The sequence below is a fragment of the Eublepharis macularius genome, chromosome 9, assembly GCF_028583425.1.
Source record: "Eublepharis macularius isolate TG4126 chromosome 9, MPM_Emac_v1.0, whole genome shotgun sequence".
NCBI lineage: Eukaryota > Metazoa > Chordata > Lepidosauria > Squamata > Eublepharidae > Eublepharis > Eublepharis macularius.
Window position 1 is genome coordinate 104,872,064 of NC_072798.1, and position 16,854 is coordinate 104,888,917.

General features: G+C 44.7%; 1 protein-coding gene across 2 annotated transcripts in view; it reads left to right on the forward strand.

Annotated features, from left to right (window-relative positions):
* The window catches only part of FRMD4A (FERM domain containing 4A), a 222,605-nt gene that overhangs the window by 175,420 nt on the left and 30,331 nt on the right, over positions 1-16,854 (forward strand). For both annotated transcript variants that reach the window (XM_054988128.1, XM_054988127.1), the window contains one exon: positions 5,199-5,332. In XM_054988128.1, coding sequence (XP_054844103.1) covers positions 5,199-5,332 — 134 coding nt within the window. The remainder of the gene's footprint in view (positions 1-5,198; positions 5,333-16,854) is intronic.

Here is a 16,854-nt window from a genome sequence, read left to right on the forward strand (position 1 = left end):
ACTGTAGTTTAAGGGGAGGAGATGTATGAAAACAATGTGACGCGGTCCCTTCCCTCCCATGCTTGTTGCACACTTCTTGCATGCCTGTCAAAAGCTTGTTTTGTTTTCAAGATCACTAATGCCTTATTGCGGTAACGACGCTCTTACATTGCGAAAGATGGATAGAGAATGTGGAAAGATAGTGAAGAATGACTGAGACTCTCTTGAAAAATGTACAAAACTGCAAAAGCAATGAGATGTCCTAAGTCACCAGGGAGGAAACAATGGAAATGTATTTTGTACTTCTCTCTCAAGCCCCAGCCCTTCACGTTCATGTTTTGGCTTTTACGTGCTTCTCTTTATTGAATGTCTTTCTTTTCCAAGTTGAGTTCCTTAGCCTCTAATCTCCATCTCCCATGAAGCTCAATTTCTTTGTAGTTCTGTGTTGATGTTTCTTGAAATCACAAATACTTATTGGTGATTTTTATGGCTTTTACCACCTCAATCCCTCCTCCTTGGAGAAAAGGACCTCCTAAAATTAGATGCTCTGCTTAGGTCAGAACTTCCAGAGGAGGCAGAGCTGCTTAGTCAGAAACAGCAACCCTGGGTCTCCTCCACCTCCTTTGCCCACCTGAAAGGCATAGAAATACAAAATGTGTGAAATAATGTCGTCATGCTCACAGTTTCCCTGCCATTCAAGTGATAGGGGCTGGAACAAGGAACACAGCGATGCCACATTGCACATTTTGTACATTGCACATTTCAAGGCATAACCAGAGAGGAGAAGGGCAGGGGGCACATGACTTTTGGAGTGGCAGCCACACCATCTCTGTGCCATCTGGTTCCGCCCTTGGGCTCCGTGAAAACAGAACAAGAACATGAGGAGGAGGACTTAGCCAGAGTCCTTCCAACAGCAAGTCAGTTGACCTGAAGGCAGTGAAAGCATCTCCTTCTTTTGGGGCAAGCAGACTTTCAGCGGAAGCCTGTTTTCTCAGGCCTGCTTTCATTCAGGACTTTGTGCCAGTTCACAAACTCCAGTATGTCATCTGAACACAAAACGGGCCACGTCTGTGAGCCCAGTGTTCAGGCACCCAATGCGGCCATGTGACCTGAGAGTCGGTGCCTACACATGGGTGTCCACTCACAACAGAGGAGGGGGAGCATGTAGGTAAAGTATACATGCAGTATTATTATTATTAATCCCCTACCCCACCCCTTTCCTCACAATCTCAGCATTTCAGGTGTTGTGGCAGTTTTAACCCAGGAACCTGAAAACTGTGATCTGTGAAATACCTTTTTATTTGAGAATAGGAGCAAACTCGGAAAAAACAAATACACAAAACGGTAGAGACACACATGCACACGGTTTCACAGCTGTGGATCCACATCTCAGGGCCAAGCTAGAAGTGACAAATTACACTTGAATGGCAAGTGAACAGACTCACGTGTATTCCTCCCTGTTCGCTTGCACCCTACTTGCACTCCACTCGACCACGTAGTGAGGAATACACGTGAGTCTGTTCACTTGCCATTCAAGTGTAATTCGTCACTTCTAGCTTGGCCCCTAGTCAGCCTAAGAAGCTGATGAAGTGTACATTGCAATACACACTTTCAGCACACATTAAATATGTTTGCAGACAAAAGAACTAATGTAAAGGCGGTGATAAATCTCTTTATCGCTTGGGCTTAGATCAGAACTGCAGTTCTTTTGTTTATCTAACCGCACTGTTGGTTTTATTTGAAACTTTGCGTCTCTTGTTTAGGACAGAACATGAGATCTGCAGTCTCTGGTGTCATATGCGACAAGCATTTTACAGAACAGAGAACAGGTTGTGAAGCAAGAAATACTTTATAGTAAACTGCCCACTTTACAGGCTCTGTTCTGGCCCAGGAGATCCAGGGCATGCTTGTGATAGGAAAGGCAGACTTTTTCCTAAAAGCTAAACACATTTTTAATACACACTTGGAGGGAGACTTTGTGTGAGTGTGTGTGTAGCGTTAATCCTGCTTCCAGATGTATTCCCGTCTCAAAGGCTGGATCTCCATATTTTTTGCACAGGAATGTGGCCAAGGGCTCCCAGAGATTTCTAGCCAAGACGAATTGCGTGCAATCCCACATTAGTTTGTCATGACTAAATCAACCAAACAGCGTCCACAAAAGTTCACAGTTAAATTTGGTCATGGCTAACTTTCACTGAATTCCACATAGAGTTGGTAAAATGTCTCATGATGGAAAGGCTTCTGTTCCCGATCCTTGTAAATATGCTGCCTCTCATTTTGACATTCAGCATTCAGGCGGGTATTTCCTCCTCAGTGTAAATGGGCGGCCAGTCTTTTCCCAGTCTTTTCCCATCAACACATCTGTAGACATGAACTTCCTGTTGCTCTCCACATTTTGGCTGATGAATAGCAAACTTGTCCAGTCTCCAAGGCAGCTAATGAAGAACATTCACCTCTCAGGATATCGAGGTGCATATCCTGTGCTAACTCATTCCAGATGGGCACTAAGCCATCCCCTTGGCTGTTTGCTGGGGCGGATATCCTTTGTGTCAGTCAAAGGGGGGAGAGGGGGGGGCTGTTTATAGCCACTTTCTGTTCTTTGCTGACCTCCTGGGACAGCGAAGCTTGACTGGCTTCTGGCATGAGGGACCCTGCCACAACACACCTTCTCTCCCCATCTGGGCTCCGCAGGGAATGTTCCGGACGGCTAGCTTTCGGCTGAGAGGCTGATGCTGGCTGCCAGGCAACAGAATACAGCACAAATAACAGCTGTGTGGAGTTGTGTTCGTTGTTTATGGCATTAGGCTTGTAGGAAATAAAATAAAAGTGCATCAGAGGCCGTGCTAAACCGTACATCTGGACACCAGTGATGTCATATGGCTGATGCTGGGATCCACCCCTCCCCCTTTTCTGGGCACTCATTCAATGTGCTTTGGGTTCTTTTCTTCTAAAAGTGTTCCACGGAGACTTAGTTTCACCTGCTGCGTCTGCCACCATCTTCTGGCCTCTCCCCTCCTGTTCCTCCCCCCTTTTTTTCTCTCTCTGAAGTTTCTATATATTTTAATTAAAGAAGATACAGTAAACAATGCATAAAGGAACTAAAACAGAATATATAACAGAGTACTTAAACTACATAATACTTCTCCTCTCCATCCCCAAACGTATAATTTACATTCAACATTTTGTATTCAACATTTTATGTTCCACATTATATAATAATTATTCTCAATTTTTCGTCGTTTCCAGCTTCATAATCACAAAAAGCTTTCCATTTTTTCTGAAATTCTTGGATTGGTCTATTGTTCATATAAGAAGTTAATTTAGCCATTGACGCGTATTCATACAATTTGTTCATCCGTTTAGTCATATATAAACAGAATTCTGCCTTCCATTTTGTTGCATATACTACTCTTGCTGCCGTCACCATATATTTGAAAATATATTATATTACTTGGAAGAATATTTAATAACATTTTTTGGATTCAGCACAAAACAGATCTTTAATACCTTTTGCATTTCATCATGTATTGTTATCTCATATCTTCTTGCCTTCTTGCATGTCCACCACATATACTAGAATATTGCCTCCATACATTGACATTTCCAACACCTTCCATTGTAATCCTGGTTAGTTTTTGCAATGTCTTTAGGGGCAATACCATCTAAAAACATTTTGTACTAGTTCTCTCTTAACATTTAACCGTCTGTAAATTTAATTTCTTTAACCTATAAACTTTTCTATTGACTCAGAAATGTTTTCTTCAAAGTTTTGTATCCATTTTATCATACAGTTTTTGACTTGTTCCGGTTCTGTGGCATGTTGCCTCCTCCTCCTTTTCCAATACTCACAATGGCCCAGTCTCATCTTAGAAAACTCTTATATCTGACACTGAGAATGCCAGTCTAACTCTTTGTGCTCAGGGTGCCGAGACCAACCATTTAACGTCTATTTGGGGAAAAGCTGGTGAGAGGATTCCCAACAGCCTCTGAAGTCCAGCATGCCGTTGCAAGGCGAGCAAAATGCAAGGTTCTCCCCTGCCCCATCTTCACAGAGCCCCTCCTTTAGTGGGGGGGGATGTCACATGCACCCCCCAGCTGAGAACTGAACTTAGAATAGTGGGAAGGAGCTACTCTGGAGATTGTGGGCCATTGGAAAAGGTCTCTTCCTTCCATCCTTCCTCAGCTGGGGTTACAGAGTTGCCCCTCAGGAAATTTTTCCACATACCATTTTCAGCTTTCAGTCTATTCACATATTACAAAGTTCAGGTCTGTTCTCCACAGGGGGATTTAGTTCCCAGACGCACAGAGGGCCCAATTCAGATTTGGACCGTGGGGTGCAAATCTGAATTGGGCCCCTTGTGTGCCTGGGAATTTAGCTCCCAGCGTGGAATTCCAGGTGCACATCTGATCTGATGGCTGAGTCCTCCTGGTGTACGCTGCATAGACTTCGTAACCTGTGAATCAGTTCGTCGATTGAAGTAAAGATAAATGAATCTTTTCATCTTCTCTCTTCTTCCAATCTTCTGTGTTGGATGTAAAACGCTTTCCAAGCAGGGAGCCACCACAGGTGCACGAGGTGAAATTTTTTCTAATAGGGAGGTGCACTGTTATGGGAAGGTTTTGCTGGCTGTATCCTTGCATTTCTTTCCCCCGTGTCTAGTAAGAATTCCACATTGTCATGCGGCTGTCTCTTTATCCAGAATAATGTTTGCAGAATGACACCCAAATTTGTCTTGAGCCCAAATTAGATAACTTAAGAGTGAGTTTCCGAAAATCCAAACGCGCGTACCTGTGCATGGCACACATATAAGGTGCTTGTGTGACCAGATGGATGGTGACGTGGCTCAGAGAGAGGAGAGCGTTGAGAGAGACGGCAAGGTGGGCTGAAGGGACATCAGATGGGAGCCAGCAGGAAAATGGGTCCTGGAGGTGGTGGCTGAGACCCTTCCTCAACTTTGTAAAGGTCTTGTATTGCAGAGGAGGTTAATTATCTTAAAAGAGTTTTATTTCTCTGAACAAATGTAAATATCTTGCATCGCTCAGGGATCCAACCTCTTTCTGTTAGTATAAGCATTAAGGACATGAATTGCTTAACCCAACACCTGTTTCTTTTCATTGTTTTGTTCCTGTTCCAGAGGTCTGCATCGCCCACATTTGTTAATGCTGTAGACGTGAGTTCTAGTGTCAGCTAGCCTAATGATACCATCGTTTCCCAACAGGCTCCCAAGAATCAGATAGCTCTCAGTCTGCCAAGAAGGACATGCTGGCTGCCTTGAAATCCAGGCAAGAAGCTCTGGAGGAGACGCTGCACCAGCGCCTGGAGGAGCTCAAGAAACTCTGTCTCCGAGAAGCAGTAGGTGGCAAGGGGGGCGGGGGGACATCTTTTAGAGTCTTTGGGACTCCTTTGTTGGTTGCACTTAACACAACAAAATGTAGACTGCATAAAGGTACCTGTCATCTTACAAAGCCCACTTCTGCAAAACTAAAAGAGTAGCAATCCTCCAAACAGGTCCCACTTAGGTCAGTGAACATTTTGAATGCTTAGCAAATACTTCAAATCTTTTGCTTTTCAAGGTCTGTGCCTGGGTTCTGAACACTGCAAAATAAAATGCACATTTAAATATTATTATTATTTATTGGATTTCTATCTCGCCCTCCCTGCAAGTGGGCTCAGGATGGGTTACAGCAGTAAAAGCAAAATTTACATTTAAAACATCAATAGAAGCAGCAAAGATCCCATTAACACCGTCCACAGACAGGGGCCTGGCAGCCCAACTCCTACCAGTAAAACACAGAGGAGTGGGTAAAAAGGGGAACAGGCCTTTCCAATCGGGCTATAACTCATCTGGGGGAAGATGATCAACTATAACTCATATGCGGGGGGGAAGGTGGTCATACAACCCTTCTGCCAGGAGGTCACATGGGAGGCTTCCAGGTGACTGCTGGTCTGGCCTCAACCATTTGCCTGGCGGAACATCTCAATCTTGCAGGTCTGCTGGAACGACAAAAGATCCTGACGGGCCTGCGTGTCCTATGTTAGAGAGTTCCACCAGGTTGGAGCCAGGACCAAGAAGGCCCTGGCTCTGATCGAGGCCAGTCTCGCCTCCCTGGAGCCCGGGACCACCAGTAGATGTTTGTTGACTGATCTCAGCGCTCTCCAGGGCACATATGGTGAGAGGTAGTCCTGTAGGTGTGCCGATCCCTGTCCGCTAAGGGCTTTAAAGGTCAACACCAACACCTTGAATTTTATCCGGAACTCCACAGGAAGCCAGGGCAGCTGCTGCAAGATGGGAGTAATATGCGTCCTCTATGGAACACCAGTAAGGACACGCACAGCAGCATTCTGGACCCATTGTAATTTCCGGGTCAAACCCAAGGGAAGCCCTGCATAGAGGACTTGCCGTAGTCCAATCTGGAGGTAACCATTGCGTGGATCTCTGTCGTTAAGTCCTGGGTTGAGAGATAGGGGGTGAGTTGCCTGGCCTGCCGAAGATGGAAAAAAGTAGACCGAGCAACTGCTAAAACCTGAGCCTCCGTTGACAAGAATCACTCTCAGACTCCTGACCGTCGAAGCAGGCACAAGTGGTGCCCCTTTGAAGGCCGGGAGCAGGATCACCAGATCCAGCAGCCCACGACCCAAGTGCAAGACCTCCGTCTTCACCAGATTCATCTTCAGTCAACTCTGCTTCACCCAGCCAGACACGGCCTCCAGAGCTCTTACTAGGGCATCTGGGGCAGAGCCAGGCTGGCTGTCCGTCAACAGATAAAACTGGACGTCATCCGTAGACTGATGTCAACCCAGTCTGAAACTTTGTGCCAGTTGGGCAAGGGGGCGCATACACAGGTTGAACAACAAAGGGGAGAGTCTCGCCCCTTGCAGGACACCGTACTCCAGCGGGCGGTGTGATGACAGCTCTTCCCCAAGTGCCACCCTCTGTCCCTGACTGCGGAGAAAGGAGACAGGCCACTGCGAGGCTCGTATTCTTACATCCCCACATATGGATTGGAGTATTTTTACAATGTTGGCAGTTTTTGTCACTTCAGCAACTCTTAAATAACCAGATCAAATCCATAATTACTGCAAGGAGACTTTTATTAAGTTTGCAAGTTATGTTGGCAGTGTGGCTGTGTCCCCTCCCCCCCCCCCCCAGCCCCAAATCACATGTGACATTGGCTCTTCTGGTGGCAGAGCTGCTGGATCAGACGTGTGATCTGTCTAGACCAGCATCTGGCACAACAAACAGAGCACAGATGCCAAGGCAGAGGTTGACTGCCTCTGAACATGGAGGGTCCTTTTATTCACTATGGCGAGTAGCCATTGTTGGACCTCTCCTCCACAAATTATTATTGTTGTTGTTTTTTCATAATCCGCCTTTCTCCCTGACATCCAAAGCAGATTACATACTGCAGGTAAATAAAATATAATTAATAGCTAGGACATTCATAGAGCAAAAATTCACTATGATCAGCAGTTGAGACATTCAATGAAAACGGATACAATAGAGTATGGTTAGCCACAAATTTGAAAACTAGCAAATTGCCAAACACATAGATGAACATGTCTGAATTAAAGCATAAGTAATTTTTCTGTGAAATCAGTTGTTTTGAGATGAATTTCTGACTTGAGGAGCCCATCCGTGATCTTTTCCATTATGAAGTGATCCCAAACCTTGGAATACCAAGTTGCTAGTCTGGGTGCTGCTTGTAATTTCCATCTCGAGGCAATCGCAGTTTTGGCTGTCACTAAGAGACATGATATAAGATCGCATCTGACTTGGGGGAGTGTTATGTTCTGCCTTTGATTCAGAAAGATTAGTTCAGGTTTCATCAGGATTGTGTAGCCTGTTATATGAGTTATATGTTCGAGGACTTCATTCCAAAAATTCTCTTATGTATTTACATCTCTACCAACGCTGAGCTCATGTTCCTGTCTCCCATTCTTTGAACACATCACCAGCCATATCAAATGTTCATAAGTCGATTAAAAAGTTGCATCATGTTAACTGTACTAAATTAACCAATATCATCCCTGTTACTTAAAATGTCCAACAGAAAACCACATAATAGCAACAGTCATAGTATTTCACTCATAGTATGTCATAGTATGTCACTTCACTTGTAACTAAGTTTCTGTGAAATGTAGGCCTATAGAATCAGAATCACAGAGTTGGAAGGGGCCATACAGACCTTCTAGTCCAACCCCCTGCCCAATGCAGGAACTTAAACTTTGATTAGACATCTGAGTAGCTATTCTATTTGAGTTATATGGTTAAGAAAAAAGAAACAGTATTGTTATAATTTCTGTGCTTTAGAAAGCTTGATCTTACTGTTAAATTTGAAAAATTGAAAAATAGTTTTTTTAAAAAAGCATAAGTAATTAACATGACATTTTTAGCGACATTGAACTACCCAGTAGGAGCATTTCTACATCAGCAGACAGTACCCAATAACATAATTAACAGTCCCTGTCCCTTGCCAAGGTGTCTCTTTGAGCTGTTTCTTATGACACAGCCCTATAATCCGAGAAGAAAGCCCTCCTGAATAATTCAGTCTTGCATAGTTTGGGGGAAACCAGGAGCTTTGCCGACTTCCCCCGGCAGGCCATTCCACAAGGTCAGGGCTGCCACAGAGCCATGCCCGCTATGCTGCTGTTGCAGTGTGCCATTTAAACATTCATTGTATGTTCTCAGAGCACATAGGTAATTATCAGGCCTGGTGCGACAAGGGAAGCCGTCGAGAGTGTGGGAGCGTGGTCCATAGCTCCAGTCCATAGCTCCTCTCCCCCCCACATTGGCTAGGTGAGTGGGGGGAGCAGAGGCTGAGAGTGGGGGATCCCCTGCCCCCACTAGGGGACTGGCAGCTCTGGCTGATCTTTCAGCATCCCTAGCTGTGGTTTGAATGTTCCTTTTGATTTCCTGGATCTTATGGAACAGATCACTTGTTCTTCCTTTTTTGTTGCGTTCTTCTCTTTCTTTCCACTGGTTATTTTAATATTCCTCTTTGTCTCTGTTGCTGAAAAGCTGCATTTAGAATTCTGATTCCTTCTGGGTCACCTTTTACTTTTGCTCCTCATCTGTCTTCAGCAATTTTATGAGTTTCATCGGTCATCCATCTAAACTTCTCCTTTCTTTTGGTTGCCACAGGAATAGTCTTTGTGCATTCTTCCTTTGTGCATTCTTCCTTCTGGCTTCAGCACATATTTCTTCTGGTTCACGATCCGTTGAAGTTAGTAATGCAAATCTGTTCTTTACATTCTTCAGGAATGTTATTTAGATTCTGTTTTGGCACTATGAATCTTCTAGTATTTCTCTTCATCTTTGTTCTAATTTTTGATTTGAACAGTTCATGGTCTGTACCACAATCATCTCCTGGTCTTTTTTTAGCAGAGAGAATAGAGCTTCTCATCTTCTGCTTCCAATTATGTAATCTGTTTGATTCCTGTATTGGCCATCCTGCAATGTCCATATATACAGTCATCTGTTTGGTTGCCTGAAACGTGTGTTTGCATGAACAAATTGTTGGCTTCACAAAATTCTATGAGCATTTTGTAGCTTTTTCATGAGGCATAACTTTTGTTGCTGTTGCTTTTAATCATGGTAAACAGCATGAGCTGTGCCAAAACTTTGATAGTACGGTAAATTGAGCTCAGCCACGACTTTGGTTTCTGAACTGCACCAGGCAGTCCTCCCATGAGGGCAAGAAACTTGTCTTTTGAAAAACACTTTCAAATTCTGGTTACTGGTTTCTGTATCCAGTAACACATTTCCCTAAATATCTAGATCTTTTTAGCTCGCTTTTCCTCCAGGGAGCTCAGGGCAGAATACATATTTTTTTGTTCTCTTCCACTTTACCATAACATCCTTGTAAAGTAGGATACATTGAGAGTTACTGACCCAAGTTTACCCAGTGAGGTCTGTTGGCACAGAGGGGATTTGAACCTGTATCTCCCCAGCCCCAACTCAACTACAACACCCTACTTGCTGAGGTTTTGCAGTCGACACACAGTCTAACCTATTCGTTACTCTAAAAATCAGTGTCCTGTTTTATTCTTTAAACTCTTCCTAACTCCAGTAAGAGTAAGCAGTGAAAAGCTGCTTTTCAACAAAGGGTGTCAAGAATGACTGGCAGAACTTTGTTTGAGCACTTCCTTCCTCACATGAGAAACAGCATTTGAGTTAGCTCATTGGCTTGTGTGTGTGAAGGTGAAAAGGTCTGGTCAGTCCAGTTCCCCCAACTCTCTGCTTCACTGATTTCCGTCAGCTTATCTGGGTTAGTTCCGTCCTCATCTTCTAGCTTGATTCTCCACGTCTGCTCTCCTCTGGCTCCCATAAATCACTGTTTGTTTATTTACCTGTGAGGATTCCTAGATAATGGCAGACCCAGAGAAGGAAATGAATTAAAAGCATTGGCATAGCCAAACTCAGGTTGGCCCCATCAGGGCTTTTATACTCTAGTTTCTCTTCAGATCGCATAAATCTTTCGCCTTTTCGCATCAGGGCTTTTTTTCTGGGAAAAGAGGTGGTGGAACTCAGTGGTGGAACTCAGGACCGCACAACTTCACTTTGGGTCAGCTGGAACAAGGAGGGAGTTTTTTAAAGTTTAAATCGCCCTTGACAAAAATGGTCACATGGCCGGTGGCCCACCCCCTGATCTCCAGACAGAGGGGAGTTTAGATTGCCCACCGCGCCACAGCACGAAAGGCAATCTAAACTCCCCTCTATCTGGAGATCAGGAGTGGGGCCACTGGCCATGTGACCATTTTCAAGAGGAGCCGGAACTCCGTTCCACCGCATTCCAGCTGAAAAGAAGCCCTGGGCCCCATACTCGTTTGCAACAGCAGTCTGAAAGGTTTGCAGCTTCGAGTTACCTGTTATTTCAGCTTAAATTACAGGAGCCAAACTGCTAAAATATGCTTTGTTTGTTTTAGGAAGTGAGTACAGTACCTTGTGCTGCAGTTCTTTCCTTAAGAAACAGCAGGCCTTTGGGCATCTTAGCCGCCAGCAACCAGAGGCTTCCAAGTAGGGTTGACTGTCCCCCACTGGGGGTGGGGGATCCCCCACTCCCACCCTCCACCTCCCACCCCCGCTTACCTGCTGGTGGTGGGGAACGTGCCTCATGATGCATGCTCCCGGGTAGCACGGAGAACTCTGGTGCAGCGCACTCCTGCACTCCACAGCGACCCAATTCAGGCCAAATTTAGCCCCCTGGGGAGCACAAGACTGCTCCCAGGGCGGCACATGATCTGTGTGATGATGTCACTTCCCAGAAGTGATGTCATCGTGCAGTCCAAGCGCATGGGGGGGAAGCCAAAAGGTAGGTGCCGGGCCTCCAACTTCCCACCTGGGGGGTTGAGGGACCTGGCAACCCTACTTCCAAGTAATGATTGGTGGGCATTGTGGTGAAATAATTCCTTTATCACAAATGTTCATTCATTGTTGTTTTTTTAAAAAATTGGAGTCCATTCCCCCAAACCTGAGTTACTTAATTGGCAATATTAGGGGGGGGAGGTCAAGAACACTCCTCCTTTTTTTCCTCAGTGAATTTCCAGTGGCAGTATCAACCACCTTGCCTCCATAGACACATACAAAGAAGCTTCCAAAGTGGCAATATTATTTAGTATAAACATCCTTATATTCATAAAATGAACCAGGGTTTTTTTTCTGGGAAAAGAGGTGGTGAAATTCTATTATCACACGTGCGCGCACAAAGCTTGTGCACTCCCCTAGAAGTGATGTCACTCTCAGAAGTGACACTGCTTCCTGCAACCCAGCACAATGCATTACGATGAGATAAATGTTAGTAAGCTTGGACGATTACAGTATTATGAGAAAGGGTTTGTTTCCTTTCTGTATCCTCTACAAAAAGTGAAATCTTCCATTCTCTTTCCCAAACATTTCATTTCTTTGGAATCATATTTTAAAATATGCAAGGAGGAGGGGGCCTCTAAAAACTCCAAACCGATCTCACAAATCTAAATTCTAACAGAGTCCCTCTGCCAGCGTAGAAAAAAAATTCCAAAATTCTTTCTCAAAATTTCACAGTCTGAAATTCCTAATCTAATGAATATTGAATTTTCAAATTTTCAGGGAGGGTTTTGCTTTACTGGAGCAATTCAAAATTAGATACTCAACTTTAGCTGCATTAGATTTATACTTAGTTTAAAATGGCTTTTTTTTTGTTGCCTGCCAACTCTACCTTACAAATGGCTAAGCTGTTGTGACATTGTGAAATGCTCATAAATATTCCAATGTCCCAGACAAACAATATTTATTAAAACCTCCTTAACACCCATAGGTCCACTGCAATTTCAGTGATGTTAATCAGCTGAGGGTGGGGAGAATCATTTGAGTTACAGCTATTAAGACATAAGAACACCTATATGCTGATGAATATATTGATGAAAGCCTTCTGTGACTTGGACACAGCTATCCATTCCTAGCATAAAACTGGAATAACCGTAACTGATATTTTAACTAATACAAATAACCATAACTGATATATTTAACTAAGACAGAACCAATCTGCATTCAAAAGCTGTGGGAACCATAACAATGTCAACTGCAGTCAACAAAAGAATGAAAGCAGCACACACGCACATGCACAGCCCCACCCACCCCCATGAAAAGAAAGCAGAATGAACTCAAAGCAGCACACACACACAGCCCCACCCCCTGAAATGAACTCAAAGCAGCACACATACACACACACAGCCCCACCCACCCACCCACTCCCCAATGAAAATAGAATGAACTCAAACAGCACACACACAGAAACCCCTGAATGAAATGAAAGCAGAATTAATTCAAAGCAGCTTAACCTCCTCTGGAGAGCCGGCCCCAGCAGCTCTGCTTGCACTCTGTCTCCTTCCCTCTCTCTCACTCACAAAGGAATGGGGAAAAAGCAGAATTAACTCAAAGCAGCGAAGCCACCTCTGCAGAGCTCGTGCCGGGCCCCAGCTCTCTCTTTCTCTCTGTCTCTCTCACTCACAGAAGAATGGGGAAAAAACCAGAATGAACTCAAAGCAGCTAAGCATCCTCTGCAGAGCCAGCCCCAGCAGCTCTGCTTGCTCTCTCTCTCTCATTCACGAATGAAAAAAAGCAGAATGAACTCAAAGCAGCTATACCTCTTCTGCAGAGCTCGTGCCGTGCCCCAGCTTTCTCTCTCTCCCTCTCTCACTCACAGAGGAATTGAAAGAAAAACAGAATGAACTCAAAGCAGCTTACTCTCCTCTGCAGAGCTCATGCCGGGCCCCAGCTTTCTCTCTCTCTCACTCACAGAGGAATGGGAAAAAAGCAGAATGAACTCAAGGCAGCTAAGCCTCCTCTGCAGAGCCAGCACCAGGCCCGAGCAGCATCTTCTTGCACTCTCTCTCTCTCTCTCTCACTCACTCACTCACTCAAGAAAGCAGAATGAACTCAAAACAGCTTAACCTCCTCTGCAGAGCCCACAGGGCCGAAGGAGGAAGGAATCACGTGGGCAGATTCTAGAGCTTCTGGAACGGCGTTCCAGAGCGTTCCCCCTCAAAAAAAACCCTGAAATGAACCATACTGGGAGGACAACGAATGTATAAGTACAGAGGCATACACTGGCAATCAAGCTGCCCTTTATATAACACCCCTATCAGATACCAGATTCTCCTTATTGCTAGTAATATTACCTGAATCAATACAATTGAGTCAATGAATCATATACTCTTTAATTGATTATTTAATCAGTTCAGAAGAAAAAAAGCTACAGCCTTTTTTTTTAGCTCATTAACAAGACAGTGTTACCATGACACTGGGGACACAGGGAGTAGTCCTAAGCAGGTCATCTTGGAAGTAAGTCCCATGTTATAAATCAGGGCTTACTCCCAGGAAAATGCTCTTAGGATTGCAACAACTGAGCTGTCATTTTGCAAACAGGATCTTGAGCAACATTGTTGGTTTACTTTTGCAGAGTCCCGGGTTGTTTGGGCTGGCACCTTTCCCAGCCAACAGTAACACCGCGAACATGCCCTTCGTGCTGCTCCCTGTAGCATCGAGGCAGAGAATTCAGGGTGGGAGAACAGTGACGACCTCACCTGGGAAACTCCAGAGCCAGCCCTCGTGGCAAGGATAGCTGGGGGAGGACTCTGAAAGTGGGCTCAGCAACACTGGACAGTGCTGGGAGACAGAAAAATTGCCTTCCTAAAAGAGGCCTTATCTGTTCTCCTAATATCCTGCTTAAAATGGCATCTACTGCCTTCGGCTGTTGCAAGTACGAGACACCTTTTTTAATTAAAAGGGGGTTTAAGCCTTTGCTACCCTACTTATTACAGAACATTGGTGTCCAGAGAATAGATATTTTGGCTCTGTGCTGCTTTATTTTTGAACATCTGGCCGGGCAGATTGACATGTAAACTTCCTTTTGGAAGAGGTGCTGAAACAGCCCCACTCAGTCCAGTGAGGTGCCTCAGTGAGCGCTGAAGTGCTTGGACTAAGCAGCAGAAAGGATGGGGCTTCCTTTCCCAGTGACCTGAAAATAGGAGGGGAAAGGCTTTATTGAGGAGCACGGTCAGGAGAGCAAATGGTACAGAGGAGAGAGCCTCGGTGGCCTGCCAGATACTAAGGCCAATTTTTCTTTCATCTTTTTCCCCCCAGAGGATTTAGGATTTTCTGCCTAGTAGAATAACTGAACACAAGTGTTCAAGGCGACACACAAAAACACTTTTTCATCCTGGCCATGGAGGCCTGCTCAAGCCAACCTTTTCTCTAGTCAAATATCACATCTCTCGTCATAGGCATTTAAATGGCCTTGCACAAACTACTCTGTAAGCCAGTTGTAGCACACATATCAACAAAGCCACAATGTTAGTAAGGAGGGCAGCAACTGTTAGCCATTTAAAGTCATTACATTTCTTCCCAGGGCTCTTGGCTCTGAAGTCTTTGTTATTATACACCTGTATGTCCAAATAACTCTTTCTTTGTCCAACATGGTGTCATTTGGTATTGGTCCACCACGGCTGGTAAACATAAGGTGTTTTCTTTTTTTTATATATATATAATTTTTTATTTTCAATATCTAACATACAACTACTACATACATACATACCCTACAGAACAGTAACTACAAAAGACTACAATAACACAAGGGATAGAAAAGAGGAGAGAAAAAAGAGAGAGGGAGGGAGGGGTGGAAAAAAGGGAAAGGTACCCTACAAACACTAAACACTAAACACTACATTTCTGTTTTCCCTTCATACTGCCATTATTCAAAAGTTAAAGCTTTATATTATATTGATGGAGTGGTTGACCTTACTAAATGCAAATTACAATTTAATTTCAAGTTAAATTTTTCTTCCCCTCCTGGGTCCCGGACGGAGTTCTCTCTGCGCAACTGCAGCCGCAGTGCTCGTTTCCTCCCCCTCCCCCTCAGACTTCTCCTTTTCGTCTTGCTTGGTGCACTGGAATTCTGGGTTCCTGTCCTCAAAATCCCTTAGTTGATCTTCTGATAATATCTTAAAGGCTTGATCTTTATGGGTGAACCAGATTCCTTCCGGAAATAACCATTTGTACTTTATTCCACGTTCTCTCAGAAGAGCTGCGAACTTTTTATACTTAAAACGTCTTTTCCGGACTAGAAATGGGACGTCTTTCAATATCTTAATTTTGTTACCCAAGAAGTCCAAATCCGCATTGTATGAATTATATAGGATAGTGTCCCGGATCCTCTTAGATGAAAAATCGATGATGATCTTGCGCGGCAACTGACGCTTCATTGCATACTTTGAAGTAGCCCGACGGGCTTCCAAAATGGCGCTTTTAACTTCTTCTTTAGTTGCCCTCGCGGGTGTCGCCAATAGTTCCGAGACAAGACCCCGTAAGTCCTCGTTTTCCTCCTCTTTCACATTCTGGAGGCGCAAAATTGTCTGTGTTCGTTCCACTTGTAGCCCGATCAACTGATTCTCCACCAGTTTAAGCTCTTTATTCGTAGCCTTCACGAGTGACGCACTTTCCCGAGCAGACTTCTCTGCCCCCCCCCGCTGCTTCCTTGATGGTTTTCACTTCGCTCTCCATTAAGCCCACCCTTTGATCTGTTTCATTCAGCTTGTCAACGAAGGGTTTTATAGCTTCACCAACCGCCCTCCGTACAATTTCCTCCAGCGATTCCCCCTTTAAGGCAGCCGAAACTGACTTGCCAAGGGCAGGACTTTGTTTTTTTGTTGCCATTTGGGGGGGGGCGCCAACCAAATTTTGAGACTCAGCAAAGGGGAAGAGTGAGCCTTCTTAGCTTCAGATCTCACCTCTCCTTCACGTACGCTTGTAATAACAGAAGGAATTCGCTTACTTGTAGGCTCTCGCCTAGTTCTGCTCTTTGCCGTTTCTCATGGCCCGGCAGCACTCGAGGCGCCGCGCACGTCCGCCGGCCTCCGTAGGGACAAACGGGCAATTAACCCCCCGCATTGATTCCAGGGGGCTCTTCCCGCAGCGTCCCGGACCCAGCCTCCCTCACTGGGAGTTTTGGGGGCTAATCTTCGCAGATCAGCCGCCCGGACAGGGTGCCCGGCCGCTTCCTCTCGAGCCAGCGAAGAGGAGCGTCCGACATGGCGGAGAAAACGAAACCGAATCAACATAAGGTGTTTTCTTAAACCCATGTGTACGGAACATCAGCTGTTTCATTACTATTTCTGTTATTACAAGGTTCTGAACAATGGGTTTCAATTCATACATTACCATCATAGCACTGTCTGTCATGTTGATGTACAAATCACAAAATGTGCTACTTGACTTGCAGTCCTGCAGAAACAAGCAAACCTGAGTAAATCAGTTCGTTTAACCTCGATGCAGAATGTTCTAATGTATGTTCTGTACATTTCTCAACCAGATGTATATAATATTAGACTACTGAAAGGTA